The sequence below is a fragment of the Westerdykella ornata genome (assembly GCF_010094085.1).
Source record: "Westerdykella ornata strain CBS 379.55 unplaced genomic scaffold EI97scaffold_5, whole genome shotgun sequence".
In the NCBI taxonomy this organism is placed as follows: Eukaryota; Fungi; Ascomycota; class Dothideomycetes; order Pleosporales; family Sporormiaceae; genus Westerdykella; species Westerdykella ornata.
The window spans coordinates 250,971-273,455 of NW_022986855.1; the positions used below are offsets into that span (position 1 = coordinate 250,971).

The following is a 22,485-nucleotide window of genomic DNA, read 5'->3' on the forward strand; positions in this document are numbered from 1 at the left end:
TGGAGGCAGGTTCCAACCGCTGGCGAGGGTGGGATCAGAAGAGTTGGCTGAGGTTGGGGATTTAATAGCGCGAGAGGGTGTGATTGGAAAGCTATGAAGGTCGGTGACGTAAATAAACAAACCGGCATTATATATCGGAATCTCGGAGGTGTGCATACTTTCACCGCTACCTTAGATGAGTCGTGTCTCCTCCTGAGTGAAAGTATATCGAGTAATGTGCCCTGAAAGGCGGCTAAAGGACTGGATCAAGAAGAGTGATGCAGAGTATATATATGCAAGTCATGATAAGCGGTGGCTTTGAAGACGATGTGATCACTCAGTAACATTATAATTGTTCCCGGATTGCTGCCATGTGCGTTACGGATTTCTTCGCTTGCACAAAGTTCCAAAACAAGCAAGCAAAAACGCACAACGCGAGCTTAATGTGAAGAAAATAGATAGCGAAAGGGTGCTGTCAATACCCCTAACACAATGTGAGGCTCTAAACGTCTAGTATCCAAAACCGCTTTCATCCCCTTCCAAAACGAATTGACGAACAAACTCCCGTAACGATCCCCGTTACTAATCCGTGATTGTGACGCTAACTCTACTTTGCTATGCGCATACAATTGTTTTAGGGAAGGACAATCCGAGACAATTGGTTCACAATCGTTCGAGTGCCCACACTACATTGACGCCTACGAAGTGCTTTCGGCGTCCCTGATCCACGAATCTAGTGAACCCTGTAAGGTACAGGCTGCCAACAGGCTGTGGCACGAGACTAGTCCACTCGCTTTGTAAAAGTGCAGGTCACATGACACCAGCCTATAATTATCTGCACTACACCGCTCCCTATATTTCCCTAATCTACAGCCTCTCTCTACCTTTCTATAATCCCCAAGTCTAAAGTTCTTAAAAACGCCTCTCTTGTAGAACTAGTCTATTGTTGGAGACTCAACCTTCTATATTTCTATCTAATTGTGTGTAGAAAGACAAGCTGTGTGTAAACTCGCACACCTAGTTGCTGCGACAATCCCTCCTCGCACCTAAAGCCTTGTTATCTAAGCTAATTGCTAAAGGATAATAGTTATAAGCACCGCGTCGTCGTAACTAATACAATACTCGAGCGTCCTAATAGACAGGCAAGACAGGACAGAAGTTAAGGACAATGCAGCCATGTCCCGTCGTCCTCCTCGCGCATGCAGTCGGGGTAGGGTGCGACGCGTCTTATCCTCTACCCTAGGTAGCGGGATCTACTTTACAAATACTTGTAAAGATACACGACTTCAGTTCTTTAAGGAAGTTATAGGGCAATAGGTAATAGTTTAGCTGTACCCTCTCATACAAGCAGGATTGTAGCGTCTAGGTTCTATGCTTCAAGGGATATAGACGCCTATTATGTTCGTCCTGCCTAGCGGGAGTGGTGATTGAATTGTCACACACGCTGACTCGAATACAGAACCACCACGACACCTCGACAAGTTCTCTATGATCCAGTGGTCACCCATCCATCAAGGCTCACTAAAATCATGAATCCTAATATCGTAACTAGGTCCGACCACCAGATCCCTCAAGACAGCCTTGAGCCAGTTCTTTGTTGCCTCCTCGCGCAACAGACTCGGAACATCCTTCAGTTCGAGAACCTGGAGAGATTCCGAACCACGGTCTGCATAGTAATCGAATGGCTCATCCCGGCCATCCCACTGCTCCCCAAAGTACCGGCGTCCATTGGGTCGGATGTGCCACTCCCTGACGCCGCGAGGAATGACGAGCTCCTCCAAACTGGTGCAATTCTCGACCACAGCTAGAAAGCCAGGGTGAGAAGATCGAGGGTGCTTTGCTTCGGCTTAGGATCTAGAGTAGCGCTCCATTCCCAGGGTTCGTGGCGGGGTCGACCGGGAAGGTAGAGGTCGGTTTGAAGGATTACGAGCCTGGGGCAGTACTTTGGAACGAAGAAGAGGGAGCTCGCTTGCTTCTCTAGGATCCGCGTCGTACATGGGCGGGATGTATTCCACGGCATTCCCGGACGTCTAGCCCAGAAGCCTTGACCGACGGAATCGGAGAGGTGGACCTGCGTCATTTGTGAAAACCAGCCTGGATTGAGACGCATGTGGAAGTATTGGCCACTAATAATCCATGCGTTAGTGATGGGACGATTCCTCTGCAATGATGAACGACTTACGTTCCAGATTTGTTTGCAGCCCAGTTCTTGTAATTGTCGTAATGGACGGCCTTGTCGCTCAACTCGTAGTCGAAGCGGATTTTAGCCTGGCCGAACAACAAGTCAAGCGTTTCGGCTCGGATGGACTTGCAAACGTCGAGGAGACCCCAAGTAAGTTTGACTTCCTCGAATATGGCGCTTGTACAATACTGTCCAGTGTTGATTAGCAACGAGTGTAAAATCAATATAGAAAACGGACTTGGAACGTACTGTTGTAGCTGGACTATCACCGCACTCCTCCCACGTGCATTCGCGAGCTCGGCGACGGGCCATGGCTGCATTGTCCTCCAGTTCGATTCTGTCGTACTGGCCATCAGGACGCTCGAAGATCATGTTCGTCAGGACGACGCGGTGCTCATAACCATTGTGCTTTGGTGACCAGCTTGAAATAAAAGGCTTCGCGTGTGAGGGATCGTCGCAACAAGTCTCCGAGCACTTCAGCCAAAGCTTTCGTCCGGCAGGGAAGCCAAGATATCCGTATATCTGGTGCCGGACTTCGGCGGGGAGCTTCTCAAAGGGAGAAATAACCCGAGGGCGAGGAGCCGCAAAGGCAGGAGCTCGATCTGCCATCCATTGGAGTGGGGGCACTGTAAACTGGGAGAAGAGAAGAGCTTCAAGCTCAAGCCCGTCGCTTAGATCTCGCAGTCGAGACATTTTGGAACCTAGTATGAAGTATTTGAGGTTGTGGCTGAAGGGAAGCTAGTTGTTGAGTAACGGTTGTGTTGGAATTATATCGCAGTGGGTTGTTGTTTGGAGTAAGGGCTGTTGTGAGAGCGAGGGTTGTTGTTGACGCGAGGGTAACGTTTTGGGAGGGTGACAACATGTTGCTAGTGGAAAGTAAAGGCAGGTTTATATACTGGAATCATGTGATCAGCGCTTTCACAACAGAGCGATTGGCCCTCTGTCCCAGGTGAAAGGGCATTGGGATCGCGTGTCACATGGCGGCTCATATGTGGTAGTGAATGGACGCGGAACGCCTGTACAAGAGCGCCGATGCGTCCGCCGTGGACATATTTATACAGTAGGAGAGTTTGTAGGCAATGAGGTACCAACATACGTGATTGTTTACAGCTTGTCCTTCCTCAAACTAATTAGATGAGGTATGGAACGCCGAGTCTGGACTCCAATCACGAACCCGTACCGCAAAGGAGGCATTTTCAAGGAACCTACACTTAGCGTTTCTAAATGCTAGCAGTTGCTGGGGCTTCGGAAATATGAGGATGCGAATGGCAATGTCTTAGTGTCATGTGACCAGCACTTTCACAAAGCGAGAGTGGACGGACCCCAGTCTGGCGCCACAGCGTGTTGGAGACCCATCCCCACCGCAGCCGCTGGAGTTAGCCTCGGCTTTGCATTGATGCATTGAGGGAGTGGAAAGCGGTTCTCTTTAGGTGCAACTATAGCGTAGACGCTCGACCAATTGTAAACTTCAATGATTACCCTAGGGTACTCATTATATGATTATGGTGATTTTTTACATGTTGTCCTTCGCAAAACAATTGCTCAGGAATGACGACACAAGCGCCGGCCCTATAATTACGGACTTGTAACATGGATCGGCATAGGAGCCCGTTCGTCAATGGTTTTAGAATGAAATGAAGGCGGACGCTAGCGCCCGACGTTTACAGACTCAGTCCGCGGTTACCGGAGAACTGGACCAACTGCCTCTCGGAGCTCCAGCTGCCCTAAACCTCTACTTATCAATAATTAGACATAGAGTACGTGCCGTTCGTTTTTGTTTGCTAATCGTGCAGCTCTGCAAGCGGAGATGTTAACATCCGTACTGTACGAAAGGGAAGAAGCCAAGATGTTGTCGGATCCGGACCAGATACGTCCAGATGTTACTTTTCCCAGTTAACTTTGTAGACCTCCCTATACATAAAACGCTAAATCTTAGCTTGCGCAGAGGACCAAGTTTTTACGGTTTGACCTGTGAGATAAGCTAAATCAAGGCTCCTGCTAAGCGGAATAAATAGAAAAACAGCTCTGTATCCCTCGAACTATAGAACCCCGGCTCAACGGTCCCAGTCCCATTCCCCTAGAAAAAACGCGTCTGCAAATCTATGAGATATACATGTTGGGCAGAGCAGCCAACCTTCGAATCACATCTTTAACCCACACCTTCGCCTTATCCTCCCTCATCTCCATCGGCATATCCTTCAACCACAGCGTCTGGCGCTCCTCACTAGGCTTCTGTCCTGGAATAACCAGTTTCTCGAACTCGGGACGATTCCTAACGACTTTGAGGAAGGCCCGCAGAAGGCGGGAAAGAACCCTGCGTTTCGGATCCCTCGCGGGATAACCAATGGCAAGGACGGAGTTTTGGCGTCGCCTAAGGAAGAGGTCGACCTGCAGTTTTACAAGCGCCGGGCAGTGCTTTGCAATAAAGCGGATCGTACTAGCCTGCTTGCGAAGGACGCGGTGCGTGTACGACCTACGATTATAGGGGTAGCCGGGTCGTCTAGCGGCGTTGCCGTGGCCGATGGAGTCGCTGAGGTGTACGATGGTGAGCGCTGCGAACCAGGAGGTCGGGAACCACATGCGGTGATAGGTGATTCTAGATGGATAGGTTAGCAGGTAAGTAACAGGTGAGATAGAGTAGTAGTGGGCACTCACGTCTCGAGTTCCTGTTCTCCTGTCTCATGCAAGTCCCAGTCGCAGTCCGAGTCATCGTCCGGGTTGTGATAATGCACCGGTCGAGTGCTTAGCTCGTAGTCGAATCTAACGAGGACGCGCCCCAAGAGGAGAGATAGGACTTCAGACCGGATGGTCTTGCTGACGGCGAGGAGCTTCCATGGGTTGTTGCCCTCTGTGGCGCTAATCTGGAACTGGTCAGCCAGTTTCGCTAAATGAGGATGACAAGGAGAAATAAAACGCGACAAACATACATATACTTCGAACTCCTTGGGGCCCTAGATGTTAGTCCCCTCCAAGACTATACTAATGCCCCGGTCGCGGTAGTCGGAGGACTCGATACGGACGATTCTGGTGCGTTGTTCAAAGTCTTCTTCCGAATCTCCATTGCTGAGTAGGGATCGCCAATCTACCCAGACGTGTGATCCTACTGGATATCCAACGTAATCAAATATCTTGTAGCGGATCTCAGGGGGTAGGGTCTCGAGCCTGGAAAGCGCTCGAGAACAAGGAGACTCCTGGACGGACAGTACTGCTTGCATTCTGGACCGGGTATGCTGGAGGGCAGTGAGGTCCAGATCCTCGCCGTGATGTGATAGAGATATGGTGGGTGGGTATGCAGGTTGACAGAGTGTGCTACGCGGAGGTTGTGACGGAAGCTTGGAGGGAGAAGTAGCCCGGGGATGGGTGTTGAAGCGGTAAATGTTCTTGAGGTACTAGTAGGGTTGCTGTAGGGTTCAGGGTTGGACCATTCAACGAGGTTGAAGAGGTAGAACAGGCTGCCCCCAAGAACAGCAGATATATACGTGGCGCTCCCATGCTGCCCCGTGGTGCGTAGTTTCACGCTCGAGCGAAGCGCGTTGGGGTGAAAGCATAGGACTAATAACTAGTAAAGCTTCTATATTGTCATCACCGTGAAAGGCTCATGCTATCGTAGCGTCTCCTACTTTTGGCTAAGAAATATTTATGATTACAGATAGTTTGGGGGGCGACTCACAACAATTGTGTTTTTGCTTGTTGTTTCCACGGCACTTCCTCTTTGCTAATCAACCTCACTCAAATCACGAATGCACAACAATGTTTGCCGTAGGTTACGATAACAGTAATTAAGAGATTTACATATATATACTTTCAGAAAACCACAACCCTTGCTTCACGCCTACGTGGCTCTTCTTGATTTAGTTGGTTTTAGTAATTTTCTTCGAAGATACCGAAAGTTACTCAAGACTAGCTTTAATCTCACGCGGGAGCACTCCTCCCTTAGGCCCGCCTACATTCCAGCGTCCAGGATTAGTACTTTGATAAGTCGGCCCAAATTCTAGGTTTCCTATCTCCTATAGTCCAGATCTTCTTTAAAATAGAGCACTGTCCACTTACCCCGAAGAAAGGAGCACGATAGACTCCGCCATGCGTATGCTTTTCACCGTATGGACAAGGTGGACCTAGGTTAGTCCACGGACCTCAAACGCCCTTCGTGCTTTCACTCTCGCGGCTTGGTTATTCGTGCCTTCCAACCTTGGAAGGTTGGAGCGCCCGTGAAGGCCGCACGTGACTGCTTCCTGCCTATTTAGCGTAACTTCACGCACTTGTCCTCTACCTTTTCAACACGCCACCGCCCCAACCGGCAAACAACAACCTCCTTGGATCGCCTCCTCACTTCGCCTGACGGCGTCACTGACCTCCCTCTCACGGTACAACTTCGATATCGAACGAGCCTTCCCATCGAATCAGTAGGGCAGACTACGCAAGATGCAAGACGAAGGCGGTGACCTGGACATAGACGCCCTTCAACTGTCCAAGGTCGCAACACCTCCGCTGCGTTGGATGCGGGAGAGCGAACAAGCATGCCAGCCTCGTCCCCGGGAGCTATCCAAACTGGAGAAGTTACCGGCTGAGATTCGCCATAAGATCTTCAGCTACCTTGGGATTCCCGAAGGATCCCACATCTGGATAGACTGTCACGGCAATTCATGGGAATGCGGAGGACGTGCACACCCACCCGACACGGCCGGTTGCCAACATCGTTACAAAGTCCTCGGCGTCACACCCAAGCTCTGGTGGTCCAAACCCATTTCCTTCAAATTTGAGTGCGGAGCGGGTTCGATGAAGGTATGTCTACTCGATATCGTGTGTTTTATCACCACTCGCCTCTTCTTTTCCTTCTCGGCATTCAGGGAAATGTTACTGAGCGGAAATCTAGTACTACATTCGATCCTCGCATACGATCCCATGGGCCCTGCTCCGAGTCTGCAAATCTATCCGATCCGAACTTATCCACCTATTATTCCACCTCACTCCCGTCGAACTCCGTGACGAAGTGGGTTCACTCCCAACACAGTACTACGACAAGAGCTCTGAGCGCCTTGCTCCGTCGGCCTTCAATCCCAGTACGCGGAAAATCCCAGCGTAAGTCCTCACCATCCAAAGCCCTTCACCAACCGCCCGCCTCACCACCGCTAACTCATTGACCCAAAGACTTGGCTACGCCACGGAGTGCTTCCCACCGCCCGCCTGGCTCATCTTGATGACTAAAATCCATCTCGTTGGGTCTCCTGGTACAACCTTCCCTCTGCACATGAGGAGGGATTGGCGCTCCGAGCATCGCAGATTGACGAGGGAAGCGGAAACCCTCCTCTTCATAGCAGACCACTGCCCAGAACTCGTCGAGCTGCAAACCAATTTCTTCAAGATCTACAGACCACTCGTCGCCTCTACCGAACATAATCACCAGGCGAGCCACTTGCCGGAACTCTCATTGCAGAGCCTTCTCGACATCGCGGTTCAAGCCTGCCTCCAAGTCGTTGCCAAATGTTCGAAATTGGAGAAGCTCGTCCTTGAGGACGGGTTCAAAGAGTGGTTGCGTGAGGAGTTGCTAGAGCTCGATTTGAAAGGTGTGCCCATGGGGTTGCGGGAGGAGCTCGCTGAGAGGTGGCTGAGACGGGTTAGCGAAGAGCTTGCGGACAGTGATAACGACGATAACGGCTATGAGGATGTCGACAGTGATAGCGACGACAACGGCTATGAGGATGTCGACAGTGATGGCGAACATAACGGCCACGAGGATGCCGACGATGAGCTATAATGGGAACGATCATGAAGAATACGGTTAGGGACACGGTAAGGATTGTGAAGAGGACGATGCTTGGTTCGAATGGGACCTTGATAGTGAGGTACCTGCAGCTACCTATACTATTGTACTACCAAGCCTCTAAACATCTAAGCCTGCAATCTATTTACGTACTAAACCTAACACTCTTACAAGTATACCTTACATTACCCTTATTGCTAACTTGCTTGCTACCTGCCCCCCTACCTCTCTTCTATGCTTTATTACCAACCACACAAACCCCCAAGAGATCCCAACCATCCATCCCTCCCCAAGCCCCCCAAACCACCCCTGCACAGCCTCACAATTACAGGAGAACCATCAACGCAGTACCACATCCCGGCATTCTTTCCAACCAAACACACAAAGCCACCGATTTAATGCATTCAGCTACAACCCTCTATAAACAACTATTTACAATCCGCCTCTACAGCGTCCCCAGCATCCCGCAACATTCCTCTAGTTACATGAAACGAACTAGATTTTCCCCAGCCCAACGCCCGCCTTGACGACCTTCACCACCTGCTTGAGCGGCGTGAGTTTGTACCGGTACGGCGCCCTTGTGAAGTTGCCGACTTGAGTGATGTTGATGGTAGCGGTGCCCCAGTCATTTTCTATCAGGAAGAGGAGGAAGTGGTTAGCAATCAGGGACTTTTGCAAACATTTCTCCTGTCGGAAGAAGGGCGCCATTTCAACGGGAGAAAAAAGGAGGATAACTCACTAGCGCCCAAATTCGCAAACCCATCCAACTCCCAATCCCCCTCGGGACTCGTATTCGGGCTATCGTCCGGAATCACCAGGCCGTACGTACTCAGCGCCTCGCGCGTGTTCCCCCTAAACACATTCCCCTCGACCAGCACCTGGTTATCGCTCCGACTATGAATGGCCTGGTACAAAAAGTCCTCGTAGAGATTGTTAAACACGTGCTGGTGCCCGAACCTGCCCGCCGGTCCTCGCGTGCCCTCATGCCGCCAGTAATTGTGGTGGTACGTGACGTGCAAATGGCCCGAGTCGACATCCCGCAGGGCGTCGCTGTTGCCGACGAGCGACGACTTCCAGTGGTCGTGGAAGTAGTTCCAGCTGACGGTGATCCAGTCGCTGGCGCGCACAATGTCGCACTGGCCGTCGTAGTGGTCCGGCCCGTGGTCCAGGTCCGACGAGAACTCGTTGTGGTCGATCCACACGCGCGTGCTGTTCTGGATCGTGATGCCGTCGTTGTCGAGGATGTTGCGGATCGCCAGGTTGCGGATGATGACGTTGGTGTTGCTGTTGATGGTGATGCCCGAGCCCGTGATGAGCGCGCCGGAACCCGCGCCGATGAGCGACTTGTTCGACCCGACTTTCAGGCGCGAGGTCAGGTTGAAGGCGCCTTGGGCGATGATGATGGCGGGCTCGTTGCCTTGGACTGCCGCGGCGAGCTCCGCGGGAGAGGTCACCTTGATGGTCTTGCCGCCCTGGCCGCCCGTCGTGGGACCGATGGGGTTGTCTTTGGCGAAGCCGACGAGGCTGAAGTCACAGCCGGCAGGAGCGGCGGCGGTGAGGAAATTCAGCGAGGCCAGGGAGGCCAGGAAGAGAGTCTTCATCTTGGCTGTGATGCGGGCACCTTGGAGAGCGGCGACGAGGAACCAGGTTGAAGGGCCATCGCGTGGTAAATATATACACAGTACATATCCCTTCTATATGCGTCCGTCTGCACGGGACCATCGTCTCCCAGGTCCCCGGTCATGATCGCGGAGGCATTCCATATTTTTTCCAGATGGGCGGATAAAAACTGTGGTCGGTGGCGCGGTGTCCAAGGTAGGACGACTCAATTCACGGTCGAAGGGCTGGGAAAGTATAACAAGATTGTCGCAAACGCGGACGGGGCTGGAATCAATCATGTTGTTGAACAAGTGATGAGCTGCGAGGGCACGAGGCTGAGTGGTGGAAGAACTGCTCGACGTCCTTACCCCAGATTTTCCATTCGCTAGGCTAACCGCATAGGGAAGGTGGAGTAGTCCAACGCACACGTGGAGTACCCGATAGCTTACACACTTGTATGGCGACGCACGTCAGGCCTCTGCTCTCCATGCAAGACATGACAAGAAGATATTAAGTGTCGAAGTCTTACGATCATTTTTCTCGAGACCCTCGACGATCCATCTACCCAGCTCCAATGCACTATACTACACACATCTATTTAAACACACTTTATATACGCTAGCATGTTTAGACGAGAAAAAGGGACCACACACCTCTGCTAACAACGACAACTTCACCGCAGCTAGCCATACAGACTTATAAGATGCAGATTTCAGAATTTTCCCAAACGGACTGGGGGAAAGGAAACAAGACAAAGGAAAAACTCCCGCTGGACTAGAGACAAAAGCGCCCGCAATTTGGATCGAGGATTCCGTAGGCAAAAACGTCATAACCTCCTGTTTCCTTGGTGCACTACCGTCAGGAACACCAGTAACGCGCCAACCGTCACCAAACACCATGCTCAAACAAGCTACTAGTATGTACAGAGAAGAGAAGTGAAAATGCCGTGAGAGCGGTGCATTGCACCAGACACAAAGGAAAAAGCCTTAGTAGTCTCGACAAAAGGAAAGTGGAGACGTATGCAACTTGCTATCTATCGAAAACGGACATTCTGGGCAGGATGGGGCTGATGACATGGTCAACCCTCAACCCTTTAGGCAATTGGGCGGGCCTTTGGCGTGGGGTAGGCTTCTAATGCTTCCTCACTCTGTCTTGCTGCAGCTTTTGGTGTCTCCAACTCAACCTCCTGCATGTCTCCGCCAGGAGCCATGGGGAAGATCTCTGGCGGTGTCAGAGCAATTGGTGGAGCCACGTCAGGTGTAATGCTAGATTGCCTTTCCTCTGTGATGGACGGAGGCGGAGAGGACGCCAACTTGGTGTCTTGCGCTACGAGCTCATCAAAGGAGATGACACTGCCCCGGCTGTTTGTGCGCATCATCTCGATACCAAGCTTTGAAGATGACTTGGGTCGCGTTCTGGGACTTCTGCTGCGTTCGTGGTGGACGTTGCCCAGCTCATCATCCTCGTCGTCGCCAGACTCGGCCGACTCGTGCTTCCGCGTCTTCAGCATTTGCCGTTTGGCGCCAACAAGCTCACTGGAACGTTGTTTTCGGACCGTCGCAAACTCAAGCGCGGCGGGGGCAGACGAGCCCATAGGTGGAAGGTGAGGCGGCACGGAAAGTTTGTTCCCCGCGTTCTTCGGATCGACATTGCCCACTGCATCTTCGGAAATGCCCAACCCACTCATAGCTTGGCTGATGTCGCGCTCGCGCCAATCATCTGAATCATGGCGGGAGACGATGACAGGACCCTCGTCGCCCGCACGCGACTCGTTGTCTCCGAAGAAGCTGGAGCTGACCGAGTCCTCGCGGCTGGAACCGCGATAGCTGCCCGAAGGAACGGGAGGAACGCTGGACGAGTTTGACGTGGGACTATCCTCCTGAGTAGACTCCTGACGAAGACTAGAAGGGATCGCTGGAAGGAGGCTTTGAGAGGGCGTCCAGTTGGGAGGAGCAGGCTTCCATTGACACAGCTTGCCCAGGGTATCTGTGAGCTTCGCAATGGTAGGAGGCTTTTCTATGAGGGCGTCAAAGTGATGCGGTGCTTGCAATTCCTTTAGGTAGCCGGTAACTGCGACAATGGGCGTGTTCGAGTTTGCATTCTTCGTGTCACGTATCATGCGCGCCACATCCGCGCCATTGACTTGAGGCAGTTTGAACTCCATCATGATGATGTCGAACTTGACTTCACCCATGGCGTACCTCACGGCCTCGGATCCGTTTGTGGCAGTCAATGTGCGGCATCGCAGCTTCTCAAGAAGCTTCTCCATAACCAGCCGGGAGACGGGGTGGTCTTCGCACACAAGGACATCCAGAGGGCGGAAAATGGGACCGTCGGCAAGGCTGATCTGCGACAGACGACGCGAGCTTTGCCGGCGCCGCTGGACCCGAAGGAGCGCCTTGGCACGGGAGTCCTCAGTATCTGACGAGGACGGTGAGACATCAAACACCTGACTCCTACGCTTGTAATGGTTCGGAAGCTCGCGCACGTCGCCGTCCTGGGAACCCACAGTCTGCGAACGGACGCGCGAGGACGGCATGCTCGCGTGTCCGACTGACGCTTGCCGCTGGACAGACACACTCCTCTCACCAGAAGAAGTGGATATGGCCGAAGTCGTCTTGGCCGATTTGACCGGCGACACGGCGTCTGAACCAGATCTGATCGACGTTCCCAATCGAGGCGCGTCGAGGATGCTGCTTGGCTGCAGATTTGCCGGATGGCTGGTCGCCTGGGACAAGGTAGACCCGCTGCTGGACGTTTTACGTCTTTCATGATGTTGCCCGGTGCTGAATTGAACCAGCAGGGGTGAGGAAGGCTGTGAGCCTCGACTTGGAGAGGAATTGGGGCCGCTAACAGAAGGAGAGGAGGGTCGACCTGGTGCCTTGGTTGTCGTAAGACTTCGCTTGAACGACACCGGCATTGGGCTGGATTCCAACGAGGGTGAGGGTGAGGTTACGCTGGGCGACTGCAAAGTAGACCCGGACGCCTTATGAGATTGCATTGCTTCCGCCCTCAGTTTTTGTATGACGTCTTTGTTGGCCTTTTCGAGCACAGGCAGGTTCTTGTAGCTGAAGTTGCCGAAGTCGTCGGTAGCAACTGGCTCGCTCAACCTCCGCGACCTACCTTCACGAACGTGCGCAGGTATATGTAGCGGTATCAGCCCTCGCTTCATGGTGCTAACAGTGATTTGAGAGCGAACACGCGAAAGCGCGTCATGTGGGCGATCGGGATAGTCTGCGCTTGGAGTTCCTGCCGGCGATGTGCCTTGGTCCTCGAATTCAGTGAAATTCTGCATAGCTGCACCCCGTGAGTCAAAGTATTCTGTATCCTCTGGGTTCTCAGGCGCTGGGACGAAGGACGCCTCGTCCTCCCGAAGGGTGGCCCAGTTTATGTCAGCAAACCAGGGATGGTTTCTGATCTCTTCGCCACCACTGGCAAACTTCTCCTCCGCATTTGCGCCTAAGCGTTTCGCGGGATCACTGCATAAAAGCCGATTGATTAGATCAATGGCCTCTTCCGAGACTTCGATTGCATCCGGTTCGGGCCAGTCGATTTTGCGGGAGAGGATGTTTTGGAAAACCTCATCAGGATTGTCCGCATGGAATGGCGGGTAACCAAAAAGGCACTCGAATAAGATACAACCTAAAGACCACCAGTCGGAAACCTCATCCTGCCCGCTGCCGCTTATCGTTTCCGGTGCAAGATAGTCGGGGGTACCCACAAACCTGCGGTTGCTGTCGTCTGGGTCAAACAAGGCCATTGGCGGCGGCGGCATGGAGGACGAAAGCGCAGGCGTGCTATTCTGCGCAAAGCTTGACTGACTGATCGTAGGGGCCAGAGGGTAGAGATCAGGGGACGCGTCATCGCTGTAGGACTCTTCTTCAATAGGAGCGCGCGCGGGCACGAGTTGGTCGTCAATGATGGAGCAACGACGGTATATTGCTTGCAATGCATCGCTATCGCCACTGTCGCTACGGTTGGCTGAAGTCCTCCGGGAGGGGTCTCGGACTTGGGAAGTCTCTCGACTAAGACTGAAGTACGACGGCTGTCCCAGCTCGCCTGTAAGGGCAGGGGTCATACTAGGCGTCTGCAACGGGGACTGGTTGATATCAAACGAAGTGGAGCGAGAAGACGCCATTGAGGTTGCGCGATGAAAGGGGCCTGATTTCAGGAGGTCAGGAACTGGCTCGTCGGGTTTGCTGTTGAGTGCACGCTTCTGTCTTCCTATCATTCCCATACGTGAGAGACCAAAGTCGGTGAGCTTCAAGTGGCCTTTCTGGTCGATGAGGAGATTGTCTGGTTTGAGGTCACGGTGGACAATGCCACGGCTATGCAAGTCCTCAACACCAAGCACCACCTCTCCCAGGTACTTCTTGGCCCAGTCCTCAGGCAGCCCGCCCAGGACCTTGATCAACGAAGCACAATCACCGCCGTTGAGGTATTCCATGACAAGGTAGAGGTAGTCCTTGCTTGAGAAGGTCCAATACAGCTTCGCAACGAAGTCGCTCTCGCCTTGCCACATCATGATGGCTCTTTCGGCTTTGACGTTGGTGACTTGATTCTTCGCCACCATGTCGGCCTTCTTCAGTACTTTAATGGCATAATACTCTCCAGTGGACTTCTTCTTCGCCAAGTAGACGCTTCCAAAGGCACCTTTACTGATGGGTTTGATAATCTCGAAGTCCTTGATAGAAGGCGGTACCGCCCGCGGCTGTGGCGCACTGACCGGCAGCAAACGGGGTGACACGGGTTTGACAGGATCGGAGCCGCCGGTCGAGGACTGCCGATGATGATAGATTAGAGACATGGCGGGGGAGGAGAACTCGCTTGTGCCAAGGGTGGGGGAGGTGATGGGGGATTGAAGACCGTCTGCCCCAATGGGAATGCGAGGCTTGTTCATTCGCAACGGCGACGAAGGTTGGACGATGGAGCGGGCGGGAGAGTGCTGACGGCTGGACATGACGCTTGGAAGTACCAGACTCTTCCGCTTCCGTTCTCGCGAGCTAGCAACTCGGCCCAGACCGAGTTCTGATGAGGGCGAATCTGCTCGCCGCGTCCCCGACATGACGGAAGATGAGCGTAAACTCGTGTCACTCTCTGCGCCAGCATCGCTCTCGAAGTGCATCGACTGGCGTTTGCTCTGCACGATATTGATGGGGCCAACATGTGAGCGCGGAGTTTGGGCACCTCCCAAGGGACTGCTGGATCTCGTGGAGCCCGCTACGGATGACTCTCTTCTCGTGAGGCGAGCAGGGAGCGAGCTTTCCGAAGCCAGTCTCAGAGCCTGTGCCATGGCTGATGGGCCTTCAAAGGAGCCTGGGAAAATACCTTCGTCGGCGGGGTTAGTATCATTTGGCTCCATAGGGGCCGCCACTTCTGCTGGCTGCTGATCGTCGTCACTTGAGCTGTCCTCCCCTGCCGCAATGCGCGCGGCCTTTTCCATGGCGGCCTCGATGCATTCCTGTACCAAAATGTCGAACTCTTGACGGATGCGCTCAGAGTATTCGAGAATCCGCCTGTGGCGGATGACGGCATCGACCTTGGCCCTTGCCAACCTGGTGGTATCGTCACAGAGGAGTGGAAATCCCTCTCCATAGTCTGTAGAGCTAGCGCTGGGCGACTGCCACTGTAACACCTGCGATATACGGCTTTCCGACTGGGGAGACTGGGTTCGTATTTCGGATGCTGATTGAGCTCGAGCGTTTTCCTTGATGGCGGGCGTGCTGATCTCGATGGCAGTATCGCAAAGGTCGAGGACGAGTTCGATGATGCGAGCAAGAGGTCTTCTCACAGCGAAGGAGCGAGCACGATGATGGCCAAAGCCGCTCGAACGCTCGCGGGATCTGGAAGGCGGTGAAGCTGGCGAGTTTCTTCCGGATGGAGTCCCTGACGAAGATGCAGAGGTAGTTTGCAGTGGAAAGCCTTTGTATTCTGCAGCGAGAGGTGGTGAGGGTAGCTCTCCGGACGTGGCTCGCGGCTGCCTCCCTTGTGTATCTAATGCATCTAGAACCTTGACTATGGCATTGCGATGCTCAATCAGTGACTCGTGCGCCATCTGGACTTCCATCTCAGTGCGATGCTCCTGCAGGCATAGCTCTGTGTGCTTCTCGAACCACCAAGGAGTGATCTGGCGCTCACAAATCCTACAAAGAACGGGTAGGGGAGGGGGATGGTTGCCGGGATCGTTGGCTCCCTGCTCAGCCAGGCTGGTTAGATACTGAGCCAGCATCTCGGCACCCACCCCAAGGGATTCAACGAGAACCGGTGGAAGGTCAATGGTCACTTCGCGGATTACCGATGGTCTTATCATCCACATGGTCTTGACGGTCAGTGTGCAGTGGCATGATAAGAGGGGACATACATACATGGCTCTCTGCGCCAGTTGCTCGGTCGTAACACAGGATTCCTTGAGCCTCAAGGTTGACTATACGGTCTTCTTCGAACTCGGGCGGCAAGGGTGTCTGCGGCGATTGTGGGGTTGATTCGGATTCTCCTTCTGTGCGTCTTGGGCGTCTACGTCGGAGCGACGACAATGGGCCCAAGGGCATAGAAAAGCGAATGATTTGACTTCTCGAATCGTCCTTCTTGATCAATTCCAAAGCATCGGCGAACAGGGTACTGTTGCCGACGAGGAGGTCGGCCACAGGCTTGCCCACGACGTCGCTGACGGGGGTGCCGATGACATGCTCCCAGGAGTCGCTCACATGGCGTATCTTGCCGTCGAGACCGAGCTCCATGATGACAGCCATGCTATGTTCGGCAGCTTCCTTGAGGTCCTCGCGCTCCTCTCGAATATCCTGACTGACGGACCGCTCCATGGGCACGCGTGAGGGGAGGAAGCCGGCGGCCTCGTCCCGCAGCGCGGTCACAGCCGGAGGGGCCAGCGTCTCGGGCTTTGTATCGTCGGCCATGAGATGCGTTCGAAGCGGGTTCCTTGGGCAGGGTAAACGGGCGCTCGCTGGCGGGGATGGCAGTCCACCTGGGACCAAGGCGGGAGTGCTATATCAAAGGCGTCCCAGGGACCATGATGAGGGTCAAGGGGAATCGGGATGGGAATGCGGGTGCTCGGTGCAGTTGCAGGCGCAGGCCAAAGGGAGGGTGGAGGCCTGGGCTACCGAAGCACCATTGCGCGGCGAAGGAAGCGATTGCGGTAGTTGAAGGAGCGTGGGGAGTGGTCGGGGATGTTGCAGCACGACAGCGAGCGCGAGGTTGTCTCTAGAGAGGCGTGGGGAGGTTGTCTGAGGCGACTTTGTGTGGTGGAACAAAGTGACGGGAAGGGCTCTGGGGTTAAGTTAAGGTTGGCGGTGGACGACGAGAGGTGGGGTCGGGATAGCTAGGGTACCACACAGTAAGCCGTCTGGCGCGAGACGACGGGTGGTGGCCGACGCGCTAGCGCACCTGGGCGCACCTGGCGCACGGCCGAGGGACAATGGCAAGCGACGGAGCAGCGACGGAGCGGGATTTTGATCTGCTGCGTGACCCAGACACGCTGCAAGAGCTGGTGAGGGGTGTGAAAAGTCGTCGTATGTGTTTCGTCGGGCAGAGAAAAGGGAAAAGAAAAGGAGCGGTGCGCTGGTGGGGGGAGTGGAAGAGAGCGACACGACAGCGCGTCCGTGAGAGAAAGAGAGAGGTGACACACAGAAGAGAGCTGGAGGAGGGAAACAACCAGCGGGTCTAATCCAAATCAGGGAAGGCGCATGATTTCCAGCTTGGCAAAACGTGATGCTTGGCGACGACGTCAGGGTCGACAGATCACCCATAGATCCGAAGAAAGACGGGATGGAACCCTCAACCAAACAAAGGAACACAACCTCTCCTGTGTGCCGCGTGTTTCATATCTCCCAGACTCCTGTCCTTCCTCAGCTGTGTGTTTCGCAGCTCTCGTTGCAATCAACCTAGATTGGACATCCACTGGGGATGCAACCCCTCGTTGACCAACACCTCTTCGCCAGCACACCCCAGCCCGTGAGCTGCAGCTGAAGCACCTGCATTCTTCCGCCCACCACCCAGACACCACCGCTTACCCCAAGTGCTCTCTCCCCCCTCTCCCACGCATCACACCGCTGCTGGCCTGTTGTCGCTCGACTCACGGCTATCGCTGCTTCGAAGCCTCTTGGAACGACGCAGGCCCCCCCCCCCCTTCAGCCAGTGTCGAACCACGGCCTCCCCATGGCGCCGAAACGCCTGCACCACGTCGTACTACAGCATTGCCGTTACCGTTGCTGAGGGGGCTGTTCTCTCGAGGGAACTTATGCTCTCGTGCCTCCGACCGCTTTCCAAGCCGCGGATGCTTTTCCCGCTCGCAGCTGCACTGGGTCTCAGACGGGGAGATCTAGCCCTCTACTAAGACTACCGCCTCAAAGCCGGGTTTTATACCGAGTGCGTCTCATAGCTTACTACACAGTAGTCTCAGGTCTGACGAATCCGCATGCGCCATCCAAAACCTGGGGAACCGGCTCGTGGAACCGCCGGAACAAGTCGACCGGGATGTCGAGCTGCGCCTTTGACCTTTTGGTCTCACCTAGTCCCAATGTGCATCATAGATCAGACGACCACTTGCTCCACTCGTGTATAATCGCCGCTACTGGGGAAGATCCAGCCCTCGTTCTTACATCGCCTGGTAACAGCTGTTGAAGCCAATAATGCACCTTGACATTCGGATCGACCCATACCTACGATCACCGCACTGCCGTCCACCCACCATCGTGCTGGTGTCGAGCTCGAAGATGGGTTATTAATACATACGGCCACACCGGGGGTACCCTTCCAGCTCTCCAGCGAGCCGCCGAACTAGGCCCGACTTCACTGTCCACACGTCATCTACCGCCTCAACAGCCTGACCCTCGATATAGTCAGGTACCGAGCGCCCAACTGCACTCGCCGACTCTTTCTGGGAAGGCCGCTCTGGATGCCTGCAGTGTGTCCTCATGGTTTTCCCTCGCCTGCATTGCGGTGGTAGAGCGTGCTGGTCCCGTTCTGACTGGCTCACCGGCCATGCTTCGAGGTCTTTATAACTGCTACTATGCGAGGCCGTATGATCGGCTTGTCTCTTAGTCTCCAACTCGCTACTCCGTGCCCATCTCCTTTAGAACCTTTCTCCACGTTGGGTGCCTGGTATCCAGTCACCGTCTGCTTTGTCCCTTCCTCATTTGTCACCACTCTCTCATCCTCGTCGGCATAATCCAACCGTGCATCGATTTCAATACATCTTCCTAGCCTCCCTTTCCTCATCTTGACGTCCTTCCTTTCTTCCCTTTCTCTCCTCGCCCTTTCTCACTTATATACTCTCCCGTACCAAGGTATAATCCGACAGGACCATCGAATTTCCTCTCCTTTAATCCTGCTCCCTCCTTCGTTCCCTCAGCCAGATTCTCCTGACTCCCGTCCACGCCTTCAGGTTTGTCCTGTATCTTATCCCTTCTTCTCTATACCAAGTCCGTATCAGTCTATAAGTCACCACCAACCCACCGATACTGCGGCACAGCAACGCAATATATAAACTCCACCTTCGACCACCGTCCCGGGTACACCCTCCCCTGTCATCCGAATGCACCTCATCTAAAGGTTCGCCTCGGCACCTCTGCATCTATATATTCGACGTCGAACAGTCGGCATTACGCATTTCTGTTGGGATCGCCTGATGAAATGGTGGGGATGCGAGGGTTCCGGAGATTTGTGCATCATGATGCAGAGATGCAGGTAATATGACGAGACGTTGGTTGGTGCTGGTTGGGTTCGAAGTGGAAGGGTATGAACATAACGCTGCGGCGTATGAGAAATGCTAGGAGATCTACTGTGGTACTCGGCATATTTAACTCGAGTCTGGAATCATCGTTTGCCTTGCACGTTATGCTCTTTGGCAAGCGTGTTTGTGTGTGGAAATCTAGCCAGATACGGTAAGCTTAGGCCTTGCGGGCTACGCTAATAATTCGCCAATCAGATTGCTGGGGCTTTACACCCTGCTGTGTATACTGTTTTTGTATGAGTCTTGATTTATAACAGGTACATGGCGTTCAAGGACTTGTAAATAGTTTTCTCTCTTTGTACCCTTCCGCTCGTGACTATTCGCTACTACATATATTCCCTAGTTTTTCCAGGTAGGTTGAGCTTATCATCCTCCTTCATCTGCGAGCGTGTCGAGATGACGAGGACGAAGAAAGAGGAGACAAAAAGAAAGAATAAAACTTCTACCGCGCGACATATGTACAACTTATGCATCCAAGCATCACCCTTGGTACGTAGAAGAAAGCAGGACAAGAAGTTGATCTATGTTGCCTAGTTCCATCGTGCCAGCACTTTCAAACGCGAGTGTATACCTAACTTACAAAGCAATCGAACAAAAACGAGAAGAAAAGCAATTCAAACGTTCAACTCCCCCATGACACACTCTCTCACGCCGCCGCACATACCCAAATCGGCGAAAAACTCGCTTCCCTGCCTTTCAAACAAGACTCGATCTTGCTCCCTTCGACCCTCGGACAAGGAATCGCATCCCTATCAATACATTCAATATTCCCCCCGCCATTCGGGTCATACGCAATAAAGTTACACAATTTGTAGTCGTCGTTGATGTCGAACGGTCCCACCTTGACAGGGTCCTTCATGTTGAAGAAGGCTAACCCTGTAGGTGCGTCGTCGCCTTCTTTTGTGGGTTGGGTCGAGTCGGAACACATGTCTAGTGAGGCGTCAGGGGCGCGGGAGAAGACGGCCCATTTGGTGGGGCCCTTGGGGTCGCTGGAGAAGGTGCCGACTTCGAAGGTTAGGTTCGGGGGTGAGGGTGGGGGTTTGGTGCCTGGGGGAGGGGGAGGCGGAGGGTTGTTGTTGTCGGGGCTGTCTGGATTGGGGTCTGGTTTCCCTTGCTGGTCGCCGCCGGGAGAGTCGTTGTTGCCGCCGGGTGTGAATGCTGCCGTGTCGCAGAGGGGCTGGTGGAGGGGGTTAGTATTATGTTGAGAGAGGTGATTCGGTGACAGGAGAGAAGTTACCTTTTTCAGGGTCTCGTCAACGACTTTTCCTTCCTGGACAACGGGTTTCTCGGCTCTGGCGAAGAGCATGGCGCGTTTTGCGGGTGCTTGGAGGTCGCAGAGGCTATAAGGGCGACACGGTCAGTGGAGGGGCAGGTATAGAGGGTACTGTGGGCTTCTTACTCGTTCAGTGCCAGGTTGTAAGGCACCTTGATACTTGCAGGGTCTGGTTTAGGCGAGGCTCCGAATGTCGAGCCCTCTGGGATCGGATCGTCGTTGCGCTGCTCTGAGTTTTTGATCATGAATTGCTTAACGTCATTTCCAATGCTTCCGGCCTTGAAGTTGTCGCGCAGCTCAGGGATGGCAAAGAAGTAGGCGGCGAGGCCAGCCTAGAAGGCGATCAGCAACACTGTTCTTGTGGGAAAGAAGACCGAGAACTCAGTACTTACCACAGCCGGTGCGGCAAAGGAGGTTCCCGTCTCCGTCTTTGTGGCAGAGTCGTCACCATCATGTTTGGCCACCGTTACGTCAACTGCACCAGCGTAGAGACTAAGGGAGCCTGCTAGATTGCCCTTCTTATTAATGGTGTCCAAGTAGTACTTCCCCTCCTTGTCAACACCGCCCACGGTGATGATGTGGTTGTCGTCGGTTCCCAAGGCCTGCGGCACTATCTGGTCCAGGCTGAGGCTTCGTCCGTCGTTGCCGGCTGCGAGCACAACTACAGCATCCACCTTCTTGAGCTCTTCCATGAACTTTTCGAAAGTCTTTGCCTTTGCAGAGGGTCGACGCACACCTGCATCTTCCCTGAAACGTGGCCATCCTAGCACTCCTATCAGATACTGTTCTCATGGCAAAGGCCGCGAAAAATACCCCACTTACCTCCGGAGATATTGATGATGAACTTGGCGCTCTGATCGTTGGCTTCACTCTTCCGCCTCTTGATGTCGCTAAGCACAAACTGTAGCGACACGTCAATCGCAGAATCTGTCAGGCCGCGCGGTACCAGGCGGTTGCTGCCAGGATTCAGTGGGTTTTTGATGCTGTTCCTGAACTTCACGGCAACGAGGTTGGCCTTGGAAGCCACGCCTCGAACCTTCCCGACTGCTACGCTAGCAACGGCGGTTCCGTGTCCGGTTATATCGGTTATGTCTTCGGGAGCCATGTCTTCGTCTCTCAACGGAGCGTTCCGCAATGTATCTCGAATCCCGCCGAGCGTATAGAGGTTAGGAACAACAAAAGTTGCGACTTCCCGGTCGTCGGCCGCAAAGTCCTATTAGCGCATCAGTTAGCCATTTATCGTCTCATGGGGAGCGGGCTACTGATGCTAGGTCTCAGCTTACCTCGTGAGATGTCTTGAGCCCACTGTCCAGAACATAAATCGTTTGCCCTTTGCCAAGCGACGGCTGGAAGACGTAGTTCGGCAGCACCGTAGGGTTTCGTCGCTGGTTCCTCGCCGTAAGCAGGCCCAAGTGCCAATCACTAGGGTCGCGAACGAGCAACTCTTGCGGCAGTGCGCGCTTGGTGAAGCCGATGTCGTCGGCGCGGGGAATCGCACGGAACGCACCATCCTCGTCTTCTTGGATGGGCTCCGCGAAATCAATGATAGGATTTGCGCGCACTATTGCGGCATCAGTGTCTGAGAGATCCAATGTTTGCCAGGATTGCCAAGGGACGCCCTCGTATGCGATCATGCTGCCCTTCTTGCCAGCCAGCGGTGGAAGCAAAAGGAATGCCTCAAATGCTGCTCTTGATGTGCCGGGCTTGGTGCTGATGAGGTACGGCCTTCCGTTGGATTCCTCCTCGTCTTCACCTTCGTCCTTACATTCAGGAGGATTCTGCTGCTGATTCTGTCGGTTCTTGAGACGTGGAGTTCCCGATGGACGGGGGGTGCATTGTGGAGGTGGCGGATCACCTTCAGGGACCGGTGCTGGCTCGGGGTTAGGCTTAGGTTCCGGTTCCGGTTCAGGTTGAGGGTTGGGAGGGTTTGGATTGGGATTGGGAGG

The 22,485-nt window shown here is 53.7% G+C and overlaps 7 protein-coding genes across 7 annotated transcripts in view; 1 reads left to right on the forward strand and 6 right to left on the reverse strand.

Moving 5' to 3' along the window:
- Nucleotides 1–1,490: 1,490 nt before the first annotated feature.
- EI97DRAFT_456617 (uncharacterized protein) lies at nucleotides 1,491–2,854 on the reverse strand (the record flags this gene model as incomplete). The annotated part of the gene is made up of 4 exons (XM_033800746.1): nucleotides 1,491–1,783; nucleotides 1,975–2,105; nucleotides 2,162–2,349; nucleotides 2,411–2,854. 4 exons carry the CDS (start codon nucleotides 2,852–2,854, stop codon nucleotides 1,491–1,493), a joined length of 1,056 nt encoding a protein of 351 aa, XP_033655718.1.
- A 1,407-nt stretch (nucleotides 2,855–4,261) lies between these two features.
- On the reverse strand, nucleotides 4,262–5,376 carry EI97DRAFT_440691 (uncharacterized protein; the record flags this gene model as incomplete). The annotated part of the gene is made up of 3 exons (XM_033799656.1): nucleotides 4,262–4,757; nucleotides 4,817–5,022; nucleotides 5,182–5,376. The coding sequence occupies 3 exons, from the start codon at nucleotides 5,374–5,376 to the stop codon at nucleotides 4,262–4,264; spliced, it is 897 nt and encodes a 298-aa protein (XP_033655719.1).
- A 1,207-nt stretch (nucleotides 5,377–6,583) lies between these two features.
- Nucleotides 6,584–7,916, forward strand: EI97DRAFT_486220 (uncharacterized protein; the record flags this gene model as incomplete). Its single annotated transcript, XM_033802155.1, has 3 exons — nucleotides 6,584–6,943; nucleotides 7,035–7,240; nucleotides 7,310–7,916. The coding sequence occupies 3 exons, from the start codon at nucleotides 6,584–6,586 to the stop codon at nucleotides 7,914–7,916; spliced, it is 1,173 nt and encodes a 390-aa protein (XP_033655720.1).
- Nucleotides 7,917–8,240: 324 nt separating this feature from the next.
- On the reverse strand, nucleotides 8,241–9,840 carry EI97DRAFT_431450 (pectin lyase-like protein). The gene is made up of 2 exons (XM_033797937.1): nucleotides 8,662–9,840; nucleotides 8,241–8,554 (listed from the first exon to the last, which is right to left on the reverse strand). Exons 1-2 carry the CDS (start codon nucleotides 9,521–9,523, stop codon nucleotides 8,418–8,420), a joined length of 999 nt encoding a protein of 332 aa, XP_033655721.1. The 5' UTR covers nucleotides 9,524–9,840; the 3' UTR covers nucleotides 8,241–8,417.
- Nucleotides 9,841–10,517: 677 nt separating this feature from the next.
- Nucleotides 10,518–16,658, reverse strand: EI97DRAFT_247774 (uncharacterized protein). Its single transcript, XM_033794108.1, has 2 exons — nucleotides 15,887–16,658; nucleotides 10,518–15,840 (listed from the first exon to the last, which is right to left on the reverse strand). Exons 1-2 carry the CDS (start codon nucleotides 16,430–16,432, stop codon nucleotides 10,615–10,617), a joined length of 5,772 nt encoding a protein of 1,923 aa, XP_033655722.1. The 5' UTR covers nucleotides 16,433–16,658; the 3' UTR covers nucleotides 10,518–10,614.
- Nucleotides 16,659–18,065: 1,407 nt separating this feature from the next.
- On the reverse strand, nucleotides 18,066–18,752 carry EI97DRAFT_440695 (uncharacterized protein; the record flags this gene model as incomplete). Its single annotated transcript, XM_033799657.1, has 3 exons — nucleotides 18,066–18,229; nucleotides 18,267–18,463; nucleotides 18,511–18,752. 3 exons carry the CDS (start codon nucleotides 18,750–18,752, stop codon nucleotides 18,066–18,068), a joined length of 603 nt encoding a protein of 200 aa, XP_033655723.1.
- Nucleotides 18,753–19,509: 757 nt separating this feature from the next.
- The window catches only part of EI97DRAFT_247810 (subtilisin-like protein), a 3,410-nt gene continuing 434 nt past the window's right edge, over nucleotides 19,510–22,485 (reverse strand). Inside the window, exons 1-6 of the mRNA XM_033794109.1 lie at nucleotides 21,823–22,485; nucleotides 21,362–21,752; nucleotides 20,932–21,302; nucleotides 20,666–20,871; nucleotides 20,504–20,606; nucleotides 19,510–20,443 (exon numbers count right to left, since the gene is read on the reverse strand). The exon at nucleotides 21,823–22,485 is cut by the window's right edge and continues 434 nt beyond it. Of these exons, the coding sequence (XP_033655724.1) occupies nucleotides 19,913–20,443; nucleotides 20,504–20,606; nucleotides 20,666–20,871; nucleotides 20,932–21,302; nucleotides 21,362–21,752; nucleotides 21,823–22,485 (2,265 nt within the window). The 3' untranslated portion in view covers nucleotides 19,510–19,912. The remainder of the gene's footprint in view (nucleotides 20,444–20,503; nucleotides 20,607–20,665; nucleotides 20,872–20,931; nucleotides 21,303–21,361; nucleotides 21,753–21,822) is intronic.

Bases quoted from the DNA above. Each gene is read 5' to 3' on its own strand.
- EI97DRAFT_431450 (XM_033797937.1), bottom strand. From the start codon at position 9,523: ATGAAGACTCTCTTCCTGGCCTCCCTGGCCTCGCTGAATTTCCTCACC. The intron at 8,555-8,661 runs GTGAGTTATCCT...TCTTCCTGATAG, and splicing joins GTTTGCGAATTTGGGCGCTA to AAAATGACTGGGGCACCGCT.
- EI97DRAFT_247774 (XM_033794108.1), bottom strand. From the start codon at position 16,432: ATGGCCGACGATACAAAGCCCGAGACGCTGGCCCCTCCGGCTGTGACC. The intron at 15,841-15,886 runs GTATGTATGTCC...CTGACCGTCAAG, and splicing joins CAACTGGCGCAGAGAGCCAT to ACCATGTGGATGATAAGACC.